The sequence below is a fragment of the Lampetra fluviatilis genome, chromosome 18, assembly GCF_964198595.1.
Source record: "Lampetra fluviatilis chromosome 18, kcLamFluv1.1, whole genome shotgun sequence".
Lineage (NCBI taxonomy): Eukaryota > Metazoa > Chordata > Hyperoartia > Petromyzontiformes > Petromyzontidae > Lampetra > Lampetra fluviatilis.
Window position 1 is genome coordinate 1928704 of NC_136292.1, and position 15076 is coordinate 1943779.

The 15076-nt window shown below is 41.3% G+C and overlaps 1 protein-coding gene across 1 annotated transcript in view; it reads right to left on the minus strand.

Annotated features, from left to right (window-relative positions):
• PAPLN (papilin, proteoglycan like sulfated glycoprotein) overlaps positions 1 to 12296 on the minus strand; it is a 55032-nt gene extending 42736 nt beyond the window's left edge. The window contains exons 1-3 of the mRNA XM_078864676.1: positions 12258 to 12296; positions 6587 to 6655; positions 3160 to 3269 (exon numbers count right to left, since the gene is read on the minus strand). Of these exons, the coding sequence (XP_078720802.1) occupies positions 3160 to 3269; positions 6587 to 6649 (173 nt within the window). The 5' untranslated portion in view covers positions 6650 to 6655; positions 12258 to 12296. The remainder of the gene's footprint in view (positions 1 to 3159; positions 3270 to 6586; positions 6656 to 12257) is intronic.
• Positions 12297 to 15076: the final 2780 nt, after the last annotated feature.

Consider the following 15076-nt stretch of genomic DNA (forward strand, 5'->3'; position numbering starts at 1 on the left):
AAACGAAGGAGGTGTTTGGCAGAGGTGGGACAAAGTCATTGTTATGCAAGTCCAAGTCGAGTCGCAAGTCATCAAATTCATGACTCGAGTCTGACTCGAGTCCAAGTCACATGACTCGAGTCCACATCTCATAGGTGGGACAAAGTCATTGTTATGCAAGTCCAAGTCGAGTCGCAAGTCATCAAATTCATGACTCGAGTCTGACTCGAGTCCAAGTCACATGACTCGAGTCCACACCTCTGGTGTTTGGTAGCCTGCAAGATTCCACCGTGAATTACGGCTCCAGGTTCCACCGCTGTGCATCTCAGGCTACAGCATTTCACGACTATTTACACCTCAGTGAGCCAAGCAAAAGGTCATTGCAAAAGCATTCAATTACATCTTTCTTGCTTTTTTGGCGTCCTTCTAACACAAACAAACAAACAAAATTGCACAAACAACAAACAACTGCTGACCAGAATTTCCCTTGTGTGGTATGTGCCTGCAGGTTTCTATGTCCAAAGCACCGTTGCCATTCCCTTGCAAACGGTTCCAAAGCTGACCATTGCCTTGGTGTCCTTTGCCACCGAGCTCCACCGTGCACGCCCATGCACTTAGCAGAGCCGTCAGAATATTATGTTGGAAAAATAAAAGGCAGAGGATGGTGCTGCTGCAGCAGGAGTTTAATTATACTTTAAGTGGGACGCTGGCAGGAGCGACTAAGTGAGTAGTCATTTCTGGCTTGTCCCTACAAACCCACAGGACCATTTCTCACTCAACCTTTTGTTTGTTTCCTCATCTTAAAAAAAATGCAATTCACGTTCCATATGGTATCAGTCACAAATCCATTCATTTACAAAGTCTGAGTTGGAGGCAATGCCTTTTTACAATCAATAGATTGTATTTGTTATTTGCATTTTTTTTAATTTGTATATATATACATATTTTTAAATCACGTTTTATACTTAGGCAAGACGATGATTCATGTTTGAGTGTTTAAAAACTGGGCTTTTGTTGAGTCGGAAATTGTTGTAAGGGTCTGGCAGTGAACGTAGGTGAGTGGTGCTTACATATTCACACTGGAGGTTATTTCTGCAGAGAAACACATTCTGGTAACAAGGCCCTTAGCCCCTGGCAGGTGCAGTGCTGGCGGGCACAAACACGAATTCTCCCAGCCCCAGATTGCGCATTTGCAAGTCAAAGCAACACTTTTATATGCATTGCATGTGGCTGATCCGGGATTAATTTGAGCAGATAAAAAAGACATAAGCAAAATGTTTAAGGATGCATGAATCATATACTCAATGCACAACACCCCTTTTCCAATCTACTGCTGGATGAGTGCCTCCCCAATCTTCACCGTGCTCGTCAATGCAGGTTAGTAAAGACAGGGAGCATAGATGAAGTGGACTGACACAAGATTAATCATTTCTGTTTCTCACTAAATTATGATATTTTTATTTTGGAAATAATTTCTCAGCATTAATAATTGCTCTCCATCGACCATTTAATTCATTTCTAAAGTTATTTTATTTATCTTGCACTGGGTAAATATTTCTTTAGGCATTTGACCTTTGCCCCACCATGGGGTCACATGTCAGGTTTCTTATAGTCTCTCCAGCGCATTACATTGCCCTGATACAAGTTAAAGTGACTGATCGGCTGCTTGATGCTACTAACAGTTGTTTGTGCAAAGCTGTCTGGTCGAATACGGCACATCCCAGATTTAAATAAGATTGGCTAGGCGGCTCAGGAGGACGATGTGCACGCATCGCACCACTGACACGCTACATCTGTGGTGCACGTTTTCCAGCCCAAGGGAACGCGGCGCAGAAACAAAACGCCTTGTGTGTCCCTTTGTTTGAAAAGGTCCTCTCATGTAATCAGCATTTGATGGCATCAGTCCAGTGACCTACAAAGGCATTTAGAGACAAATGTTACAGACATTGGCGTCCAGTGAAAAAAAATGCATTGGTGAAATGTGACGTCCTTAAGCCTCACTGCAAATCATGGCCTTCGCTATAAAAAGGGAGTCTGCTGCTGTGACTGTGGGCTATGAGAAGGAATGCCACCTGGTTCCCCTCCACATCTGTGCTATTAAGACATTTCTGAAAAGGAAAATATAATTAATGACCCAAATGATGATGGCTCTAACTAAATTATCATTGTTAGCATCAATAACCATCACAAAAACGCGTGTGTGTGTGTATATTGGTCTTCTTTTGCACCCTACGTAGTCAACGATGCTAATCGGGGGTGCGGGAAAACAGTGGTTCTGGTCACAGATAATCTCGAGTGTCTACAAGTTCACCAAACACTGAGTGTTGCCCATCTCCATTGCCGGTACTGATCCAGTTGTGGCAACTCCACGTTCCTAAAGCAGGAACCAGGACCTCCACAGAACAATAACAGTCAACGACTGATGACAGTGGCTCAGATGTAATGCTAAATATTACAACAGCATTAATGCTCATCATTTGCTTTGATTTATTTTATTTAACTCCAGAAACGGCATTAGCAAATGTATTAATAGTCCACAGCAAATTAAGGCGGCTGGGTGGCTCAGGCAACAGAGCACTGAGGTGCCGCAACTGTGATCTCATGTTTAAATCCAGAATAAGATCCGGCAATTGGTGAAAGCATTCCTTGGAAGGATGGCAATATAATGTTTATAGTTTAAAAAAAAAAAAAATCTTTTAAATGTATTTAGTAAATTCTTTTCCAAAAAAAGGAGAGCGTAACAAGGTTGCAACTGGCAGGCCACGTACGTATGTTGAACCTCTTTTGCACCGTACGTAGCCAACCGTGTTAATCGGAGCACGCGGTCGCCTGACGCGCCCAAGGGTGGCGCGGGATCCCCAGCTGCGCGAGTCGAACGCGTGGCTGTTGCAGCGGTGACCTTGTACTCTCTCGATTTTGGACACCATCTAAACATCTCAAATTGCCCGGCATCACGAAATCCACGAGTCGTAGCGTGCGCTCTGTTCGTGGTGACCTTGCGATCTCACTGCGTCCATCTTCGAGAAGTTGTATTCTATGCGGCCGTGTTGGATTTGAACCCGGTAAAGGGGATGCAGGTGGTTTAAGCCCTGCTGCTCACCAGAGCCACCCAGTGCCAATGACTCCGTCCAGAACATGTGCACGGTGTCCCTTTAAATGTCAAATGAGCACGTGGCTCACCTCAGGTAGAGACAGGGCCTCTCGCGGTGGGTGATGCCTCCCCCACAGCTGCGGCTGCAGGCCGCCCAGTCTCCCCACGGTCCCCACTCGTCGGCCTGACGCTTCGACACCTCAAACGCAAACACCCGCACGGACGCATGTGCGTACACACACACACACACAAAGCACGTGCACACGTGGACCCACTCAAACACGTCAGTTGAACACGTAGGCTTTCGCGACCAATATAATCCATGATACAGGTTTTTTTTTGGGTTAGTTCGCGTAAATATAAATGTATCATTACACCCGCCACCAACCCGTCGCAGCCAATTATTAAGGTGCGTCACGTAAACAAAACATGCCAAGTCGATACAAGTTCAGCACACCGGTATGATGGAGAGTACAACCCACGACGTTTACAATTGGAGTACAACGTTTCACCGGTAATTACAACCAGCCTCATCAGGCGGCAGCCAGTTGTGGATCAATCCTCCTGTTTTGTGTTCACACGTTCACTCACAAAAGCAATTTCAATGCAAACTCTGCAATGCACCACGTAGCACCCCTCCACCAGGTATTGCCAAACAACAATATACTATTCTTAGGTTTTTTCGGTAAAGTCACGTAGGTAAAAAAATAAAAATTAATAAAAGTAAAATAAAAATAAAAATCACGACGTTTCGGAGGCAACACAAGCTTCCGCCTTCAGGTGGAACAGTCACAGCTGTATCAAGTGATACAGCTATCGTGCTGTGACTGTTCCACCTGAAGGCGGAAGCTTGTGTTGCCTCCGAAACGTCGTGATTTTTATTTTTATAACTTTTATTTTTTTACCTACGTGACTTTACCGAAAAAACCTAAGAATATGAATCCTTGCAGTCACGAAAGCTTCAAATCTTGAAACAATATACTAATCCCATTAAATCAAGTATTTGTGGTGTAATGGGAGAGGCTGTGGTTTATTATGGGGTTAATATTGAGATTGCACGTTCATAGTGTTGAATTAAATTGCCGCAAACTCGAGTTGAATTTAATTGCTGCAAAGATCGTGCCGTGCTCTTGTGCACAGTTTCGCTTGGGGAGAATGCAGAGCGTCAGGATCTTGGTGCCTGGCGCCGTGACTCATCCGTGATGGCCATGGTGACACCGTCAAGTGGGAGTGGTGAGAAAACGCAATCCGCACGCGTTTTACACCACCGTTCCCACCCACACAAAACAATGAACTCACTGTTTACTGTTTTAGTTGCATAATGTTGCTTATAACCACTGTCAACATCATCATCAGCTATGGTCAATCCACTGCTGGATGAAAGCCTTCCCCAAGCCACTACCAGATCTCATATTTCTGTGATGTCATAATCCTACAGTACGGTATTATAGTTCCAATAAATTTGGGAATTTTATATTAATACAGTCCTTTGTGCTTGAAATTTTTTTCTTGAAATAAATTCTCCATTGCATTATTGCATGATGTGATGGCAGAAAAGTGCAATCATTTGGTGGACTAAGCTATGATCGACATGCAATAGTTCTTAGTGTTGTGTGATCATCAGAAGCCAATCGCTTATCGAAGTGGACATGGACCGCTAGCGCATAAAATAGTTGCTGCTCGTGTTGAACTCGGCATTTCGTCAATATTCATTGTCCATCAGAAACAAATAAAACACAAGTGGAATTAGCAAGGCGAACCGGCCCAGACTTGACAAAGCTATTTATGAGCGTGAAGCTCGTAAATTCATCGACAGAAAATGGAATGCCACAGCTATTTGGCTGCATTCTTCCCAACACAGAGTAATATGTGGTGGTGTTGTGACCACAAAACAAAGCCAAATAAACCACTCTTGGTGGGTTGTTTGTAAATTCACATTACCGTACTGCATGCCATTGTGAAATATAATGCACTCATTTTGCTGGATCGACTGAAGCAATGTTCCTTCATTTGTAGGACTTTGTAGTGTGGGCTTTTAAAAAGAATCCAATCACACAGTGCCAAGGGCAGTCATTACAGCAAAACAGAGAACCAAAACAGGAATCCTGTTTCCGTACTTTATTATATTTATTTGATAAGCCATATTTATTTTACAAAAAATTACAACAGTTGTCATTCAACACTTTGTGAATGCACTGTCTTACGAATGCCTCCTCACGCAATGTCTCGCACATGGGAACCGTTTCACCATCCTTCACCACGCTGATCGGCGCGGGTTAATGATGGAGCAGACTCAGGAGCAGTTCAGATAGCACTTTACTGTTCTACAACTGTGCATATACAAACACACACATTTGTATGAACATAGCAAAGCTTTTCATATTTTTAATGTTTAATTTAAGTCTATCTTTAGGTGCTGGTATGAACACAAAAAATACTATATAATGGTATTCTATTGCATTTAATACACATATTATACACTACACAATATATTCTAGTTATTGCATATGCATGATATACATCAATGTATTTTTACTGTAGTTAATATACAATTGATATATTTATTTTGCCGGTGTGTCATCTGTTCTCTTTGTTCTTACCAATATGCATACTGCCGAATATCTCCCCACTTTCACCACTGGTCACAAGCAGAGGCCACGTGGGGACGGGTTCTCAACATTACTCTGTAATTGACTTCTTCCACAGCTCACAATTCATTTCGATTAGAGGCGATGTGCAGTAGCTAAGCACTCCTCTATTAGACTCTTAGTTCTTTCGGTAAAGTCACGTAGGTAAAAAATGAAATTAAAATTAATAAAAATAATTTTATTTTATTTTTATTAGTTTAAAAAATGAAATAAAAATTAATAAAAATAATTTTATTTTATTTTTATTAATTTTAATTTCATTTTTTTTTAATTAATAAAAATAAATGTTATTTTATTTTTATTAATTTTTATTTAATTTTTTACCTACGTGACTTTACCGAAAGAACTAAGAGTATGAATCCTTGCAGTCACGAAAGCTTCAAATCTAGAATCACTCCTCTATTGTTGCACGCCTAAAGCAAAACTTTAGCAAATGGGCCCAACTGAAATCCTCTCTCACTGGAATGTCTGCCATGAAAAGATGAGCTGATGCTTTAGGGGATATCTCAACCACACGTCTACGACCGCTCTTGATGAATAATCTACAGTCAACTGCGAGTAGGTTCCGTTGTGTGAAAATGATTGCGTTCATGGGAATAAAAAAAACATCTTTAAGCATTTTAATTCAAGACAGACAGCCGTTTGAAAATCTGCGCGTATCACATAGCCTGGCTAAGTCCGCACGTGACTTTATGTATTAGCTTTAGTCCTGATAAGCGGGTATCTGGCAGGTGCAGTGTGTTTGAGCAGATTGAAGGACAGATTTAGCTTGCAAGTCTATATACACTGTCTAAGCACAAACCCATTCACTTTCCTTGTCAAATGTTTGCCGATGATTACCCCCACAGGGAGACAGTGGAGAACTTACGGGAGTGGAGAGTGTGCCCTGGGGGTGTGGGACCAGCAACAAGAAGGCGACAACCCACCACATGGTATCCTGCATGCAGTGACACATTTAGACACACGTATATAGAACATCATGTGCGTGTGTTGTTCACATCGTTCACAGCCCATTGTCAAAGCCACTGGTAACTTAATTGTCATTGTGCTCTGATCAGTCCAACAATAATCTGCGCCGAGTTGACTTATGCGGCTGAAAGTTTCCTCTTTAACATTGATTTGTGATTGCGTCATATGTTCCGTTTCCCACGCAACACAGTTGTTGTTGCTCATTTATATTTGCTTCATTGATGTTCTTCATTTTAATTGTTTTGCTTTTGTCATTTTGGTGACCCATGTTTTTTTTTCAGTTTCATTTATTAGGTATAGCCCTGTGAGCCATTCACTCGCAGATGACACCATCCGGATCCCATGAGTTCTCACCCAGTTAAATAAAAACTGGGTGGTTAACATAAGTTGCTTGAACATACATCACCACGATGGTCAGTGCGAATTGGTAAAGGTGAGGAGGATGCCCCAGGACCAGATCAGATATAACTCGCTACGAATGCCCACTGCCGCTGGGAATTAAACTTGTGTTGTGGATGTACTGTATGTTAATTAGAAGGGGTATAACGATTCGAACCTCTCATTATGCAATTAATTGTTGTGATTCAGGGTCACCATGAAAATAAAATCGAACAAAAACCAATTGTGGTTCTTGTAGCTCCAGGGATTCAACGAGTCCATAATATAAAATAGCAACGAATTTAAGATGTTCTGATATTTAAGGACATGTTGGATAATTTTCGTATTTTTGTGTTTACCGGATCGTTTAGATAATGTACGAATGTTTCATATCTGTGTGGTAAAAACAAGTGTTGCCACCCAGCAGTCCATAACACTTTTACGAATAGGAACGCAGAAGAAGTCGACAAGATTAGCGATGTCATTCAGTGTTTAGATCGATTCAAAACGAAAATTAATTAATAAATAGTTTGTTTCTTAAAATCAATGTAAACCTTGATGCATATATCATGAGCATAACAGACTATCTATTGATTGATGAGCCCATTCTTTGTTACATCCCAAATTAAACGTTGTATCAATTAAATTCAAATTATAGTTTCATACACTTACGCATCAAATTGTACGTGCAAAAATACATACTTACAATTTATGCACATTATATTCATGCGATGTGCTGTTAAAGTGTATGCAAATGTAGTGATCAAAGCTCGATGAGAGCAACGGAATGAAATGAAAATATGGTGAAATTAAGACAAAAAAATTATCACTAGAGACCCCTTGATTGTGATTTGTAACATGCACAATGTTCAAAGCTGCCACATCCCTGTGCTCAGCCCCATTACAACGCAGAACAGCCTGCAATGTAATCTTGTCATTTCTATACAACCACTAACACTACATTAACATATTCTTTGGGTCTTTCTGTAAAGTCACGTAGTGTTGAACAAGGAGGCACGCACTTGACTTGGAGGCAACACGTTTATTACACAGCCCAACGGGGCTACCTACATAAACGTATACACGCTACAAGGTCACTACATATTCGGGTCAGTCAGTAACCTCCTGACTGACCCACGATGCCGAGCAGAGACCGTAGATCGAGGGTTGATTCCAGAGAACAGCCAAGAAGCTCCCGGGACTGCCCCTTGATGCTCCTGGGCGTGGCCTCGCCCCGCCTTTGGCCACGCCCCCTTCGAGACCTTTCCTGAAGGATCTCGACCGAGCATCACGTGTTCCTCAAGTCCACCTAGAGGCACCCATCACTACCCTGTCCTGGTCACGTGCCCTCTCGGCTTCACCCAGACTACAATGTCCTGTCTTATTTGTTGGGTCTTTCGGTAAAGCCACGGAGATAGAAAAATAAAAAAAATATCACCACGTTTCGATCGCAACACTAGCAATCGTCATCAGGTGAAAAAAATATAGCGGGAGAGCTGTTGAAGCAGGATGTTATATAGGTTTGAGATGGGTTTAGCCCAAGGGTAAGTGGGTGGGGCTCGAGATGTAATTTGCATGTAAATGTAAGATCGGAGAGCTGCTATACCACCACGACGGCGCAGCTGTGGAGGTGGCCATTGTATTGTGAGAGATTTGCATGTCAATCTGTTAATGTAAGATTAGCATGTCAATGTAGGCGAACCACCGCAACGCTGGCTGTGCGAGTGAGACATCCAGCTCGTTAAGAAACGAGGGATGTCCTGACTTGCCCTCTCTCAGGCCGTCACCAGGACTATGCCCCGAGGGCCCGTTCGCATGCCGTACTCACTCTGGCCCCAGAGAGACGTTCCAGACGGCACAGGAGCACTCTGATGACAGTGTCTGGCGCTAACACCGTAGTGACACACTTTACGTCACTACAATTTGAACCTATCTACGTGACTTTACCGAAAGACCCAAAGAATGTGAATTCCTGCAGTCACGAAAGCTTTAAGTCAATACATTAACGGTACAAATTCACAATATTTCAATAATTACCGTGGTCAATGTCCGATTATTTGCATTTTTTGTGTTGAATAATCATCATGTTTGCACAATAATATGTTCTCATAAACAGCAACTTTAAAGGTCAAATATTCAACAACCATGCTTTAATCTTAATTTAGGAGCTTTCGTGACTGCAGGAATTATTCTTTGGTTCTTTTCGGTTAAGTCACGTCTAAAAATAAAATAATAAATTAAAATAAAATAACATATTACGACGTTTCGATTGCAACACAAGCAATCATCATCAGGCATAAAAACCATGCTTTCTTTTAAACCATGCTTTATCCACTTCTTGAAGAATACCTCTCAACGTTCTGGCCATCCCTCATGGTCCTGCAATACCATAATAATTTATCCGGCTGTTGAACATAAGCTCATCTCACTGCTCAATTTTCAGGGAGGTCAACATCTCAGGCTCTCTCTTGTGGCTGCCATCCCACCACCACCACCACCACCACTACGAGAATTGTCCATCAACCCAGTGTGAGACATGGGAAAGCTCCTGGGCCAGATAGAATACATTGTGGATGTCATCAAAAAAGTGAGCACAGATTTTGGGTAAATAAAAAATGAGCAGGCCTGCTTACTCAATGGTTAGAAACTAATGAATTACTTCAATTGTGAAACGATACTTTAATTATTATAATTAATAATTTTCTTCAAAGGGAGACAAGTCTGATTTTGCACAATTACTAACCAAATTACCTCTTCTCACACTTAACCTTTAGATCATAGAGAACGGAACAGACCATTTAGAGCCCACTAAACACATGAGCAAGCTGGTTTTCTAAAATATTTTTTATAGCTTGACCACACACTATCAATCAGAATCTAGGAAACAAAAAAAGAACATAAAATATAATTATGCCTGCCTTTTGTAGACTATTAACGTTATTTAATTAAGTGGAAACGGACACAGTCATACAGGCCCTGACAAACCGAGGCCTTAATAATAACGCCATGGGAAATCATCAAAATAATTTACAACGATTAAACAGTTATTCTGAGATTACATTAGATTACAATCAGAATCTTTATTTAGATTCGATTAATTCGATGAGCGCTGAAGCTCTTTTTCACAGATGTCCAGTATGGGCAGATCAGCAATTTACAGCAACAAACAATACAACAAAACGACAGGAGTGAAAAAATATAGAAAAAATGTAGGCAAGTCACTAAATATAATAACTAAAGTATTATATGTCCGCTTTTGATCAAACTTGGGCAAGGCAGCAAAAACAACAACAACAACGCAGTCCCAGACCACACCAATATAACACCACACAGCAGGAATCCCTCAATAAAATGGCATATTAAGATCGATACATGGGTAAGGATCAAAGTTTCAAATCACATTTGCAAACGTGACTGTCGTCGGGTAAGTAGATCACACAAGATACATAGCAGAAGGGTCATGCAAGGCGATGCAATACCACCAAGGCTATTCGGAGTGACAAAACGTATTTTATGAAAATTGGAATGGTGACATAAAAGGATAAACATAAATAGAGAAAGTATAAATCATTTTATATTTGCTGACAACTGCTGGAAATTAACTACAGGATATGATTGACGAACTGCAATAATTTCATCCAGATGTACTGCATGGGAGGCCTGGTATAAGTATTCAATGATGATTAGTTTAGCCAAGAATGCTACAAAGTTGGCTTAAAGATATACAAATAAAATATAAGTGTGTGTGTGTGTGCATTTGTGGACCTCGTCTATTGCAACTGCCTCAAGGTAAATACAGTAGCAGCTTTTGGTGTTGTGTGTGCGTATATCGTTCTTTGGTTTATAATAATTTTTAAGTGTCCACTAGGGAGCCTTGATTCACCTGTATTGACACGTTTAATAGTTGAATTCAATAAAAAGTTTGGTTGTCATTTTAATAATAGGTTGCAACGCATGCTGATCCGTGTAGGTCTGATTTACGATCCACATCTCTCTGCTGTACGAACTCGCATCCCAATGGAGAAACGCCCATTGGTCGTTAAAACCATTTTGATTTAACAGATCATAGTGGGGTTTGGTATAACGTGCAACAAAGCGAGATTTTAATTAATTCAATAGTTTTCACTTATGCAACCAATGCATTGCAGCTGAGTAGATCTTGGACGCAAAGCAGGTTTGAAGCCTGGTAAGTATTTGCATTGGTGACCACCCGGGCCGATTGATGCTGAGAGGTGGCCAGGAGATGGCAGTTCTGAGTGTCACCCCCCGAGTGTCTCTGTGGGTTTTCTTCGGGAATCCGCTGGATTCTTCCCACGTGCCCAAAGACGCATTAAGGGAATTGTCACAACCATCTCGATGCAGGACTCTTCTGAAACAGTCCTGAAGGCTCAGTTTGGCTTTCCTGGTTAAATGCTTGGCATTATAAGTCGAGTTGAAAGCATAATCACGTACCTCATTACGCTATGCCCCAGACAATTAACAAAGAAAACCGTTGATGATTTTCTTTTCCGTTATTCTTTGTAATTGTTTCAGTGAATGTTGCATTGAGAAACTGGAGTGGTTTCGATATTTTCTTGGAAAAACGTTGAGTTAAGTGAACGTTACAGCGTTTTCCTGTTGTTATTTTAGGTTATAGTTTGTATTGTGCAAAACAGCAGTACATATCCTTACACACGTGCGAGCTGAGGTTAAGGTTAAACGAGTGCATGAAATAGTTGATACATTGTTACATTACAAACATAAGCATGAAACAGTATATATAGCACACTTTGGAATGTGTTGTCTAACTTGTATGATTATAGCCCGCAGCCTCTTTCCAAACTACGTGGCCAGGGAATAAACTTCAAGCTGGGCTGACACATGCGGACTACACAAACTTGCATTCCTCACCCCGTGTCATCTAGCGCATGATAACATGAAAGGCTGCTTCTGTCTTCAAAAATATGCCGCTCAAAAGTAGCTGCAGTTTCAAAGCTACACTTCACGTGCATTATTGCCCTTTTAGTGTAAAACTTTTCATTACAGTATATGCACATTCTATGAAAAAATAGTGTGTGTGTGTAAACAGAGTATGCTAAGTAACTCCTTAAAAATACACAATTCCAGTAATATTGTGGCGTACGAACTTCAAAAGATAGTTGTTTATAGCGGGTAAAAAAAACAGTTTTGAAGAATGTTGAAATTGTACTTACGGCTTAGAAATGTCTCACTCAGCTGCTAGTCAGTGCGCACACCAGGCAGCGAATGAAGTTCGGCAGGGGCTGGGGGAACGCGCCTGCGTGATTGCATGCAGAAATGCAAAAAGACCCCACCCTGGAAAGCTTGAGTAGAGGGGGTGCAGGGCTCAGCGGTGTTAAGGTGGGCGAGAGGATTGTTGTATCCACTATCAGCCACCCTTCGCATCACTTGCATGGCTTTGCGAACCAGACGTTCGCTGTGAGTTCCCGTAAATTTCAACTTCGTGAACCCACTGCCGTGTGAAGGCTTTCTGCACGCCGCGGCAGTCACGGAGGGGGTTTGACCATAATTCACCACGCTGTTCAGTGCAGGTTGCGCAAGGAGTTGAGGGAAGCCAGGATTATATGAGGATATACCACTGGGCACTGATGTGAGGTGTTGGCCAAGAAGTGAACTCGGGTCGCCATGTCCATAGTATGGTGAACTGCTTCAACCTTTGTTCCCATTATTCCCCGAAGAAGCTGAAATTGTGCTGAGGTTCGGTTTAAACTATTTCAGTACCTGAAGACGTGACCTCAAACCCTGATGTGAATTTGCTATGAACAATGCACCCTAAATGCACCCAAGCTTGTCAGATCTCAAAAGCTAAGCACTGTTGGACCTGGCTGCTACTTGGATGGTGACCAGTCAGGATTGCCAAGTGTTCTAAGCATGGGGCGGGCGAGGTGCCCAGGGGATGGCGATGTTGAATGTTATCCTCTTGTATGGGTGGGATTTCTCCGGATACTCTGGTTTCCTACCACAAGCCAAACACTCATTAATAAATAATTGGCTAAATATCCCAATGCACGACCCTCCTGAAAATAATTTTAAATGCAGTTAGACTGTCTTTAGTAAATAAATAGAAATCTTCATATACATTCCATCTTTTAAAATATATATTATACCTTTGACTGAATGCTTTTGACAAGTGTGTAAAATGTTACTTTAAAAGATATTGTTGTGGTGACTGTTCCATGGTGTGTTGTTGTTGTTGTTCCCTGCGATTTAAATTTAGAATCCATTTTGCACTGCAATGTATGTTCAACTACTTTCGCACCGTACGTAGCCAACCGTGCTGATCGGAGGTACGGGCGAAGCACAACAAACTAAACACAAAAAGCAGTTCCTAATCCTAACACAATGCTTAGAAATAATTGCATTTAAATTGCAAGTGATTTTACAATACCTTTCTGGCTTGAACTTAGCGTGCACATTTCTGCAAGCACACAGGCATAATCCCCTTGGACCAACTCTTGTTACTCATTAACATGTTTGGCAGCTATCAACACGCCGCAGGAATGAGATAGTGTTTATTCACGGTGCACAAATAATTCCACGTTGGTATTTACACACGAGGCCACATTGATGATGAATGCCTTCCCCAAGCTGCCGACACCTCTCACAATCCTGCCATGCATTTTACCTTTTGTAATAATGTGACATTCTGTGTATGTTGGTGAAATATTTGGTATAAGCCATGATATACACACTGTGCGTATTTGTGTTTATTTAGACATCTGTTGGCATTCACAATTGCCAAAACTGTACTAATTTTGTAAACATCTACCTTGGAAAGCAGCTATATCAACATGCACGCAACCCCTGCGGCCTCGCAAACTATCATGTAACACACCACATACTACATCAGCTCTGCTATTTATTTTGGAAATCTGCCTGGAAAGAAATTTGTTCCGGACAGTGAACAACATATGAGGGTGGAATGCTGCTCATAACGGCACATCATTAAACTTGGACTTTGGAGGAGGCATAGGGCCAGATTTGGCTAATTCCTTTCAGATATGTCTAATTGTTGATGATGGAGACGTTAGTAAATTTTTTGTTTGCCAAAAAAATGTTAAAAATAACATTTGCCTATAATATGTATGTGACCATGCCGATTGAATTCCAATGGTGATTGTATAAAAAACCCTTTATATTCGCAATCAATTACAGTGCCATTTGCATGTGCTTTATATATAATACAGCATAGTACAGGATTTATGCATTTTTGGATTACGAAATTTCCTGTTGGCGCAATTGACAAATTATGGACACTTTTCTATGAGCTAAATCCAATGTCCGCGTTCACGAAACTTCACATGGCGTGCGCCAAGAGATGAAACACAAAGCACCCGAGAGGCTGCGTCATCCCTCCGTGCAGCAGTGACCGTCTCCACGTCGCCTTGCCAGTCATTCCAACGTGCAGAACTCTTGGTGAGTTTCTCGAAAAGGTTGATTTTTAAAAAATGAATTACTATTCAATGATTTTAACATTTATATTCGTGATTGTAATTCCTGTGAAAAGTGATATAGGTGTATATATTTAGGTTAGGAGTGAAGTTGGAATGACTGTTTGAAACCCATCCTGCTTATTGCTAAAACTTCGTTTTACGTATTTCGTAAATCGAGGGATACATGTATTCCAAAAATCTGTCCTCCACTAATCGGTGAATCCTAAGAATTGAGGCATCCCCGCTGTTCACAGCAACTCCCGTAATCCGCTGGGACCAAAATCCTAAACCTGCAAAATTTTAAGTACGTATTTTTGGAATGTTGCAGTGTGCTGCGGATTAGAGGGCCTTTACATCACCGTGAATGTTTGAAATTCTACTATTGTGTGAAGGATATTTTTCACGTGAAAATTGCGTAATTTAAGTGTCAAAAGTCATTTACTGTGGATCAGTAAAGTAAAGTGCTATTGGAATGCACTGGCAATAGCTGAGATACTCAGCTGCACAGAGGCATTGGGGTATGATGGCCACATCTGACTTATGAGCCTCAATTAAATCGA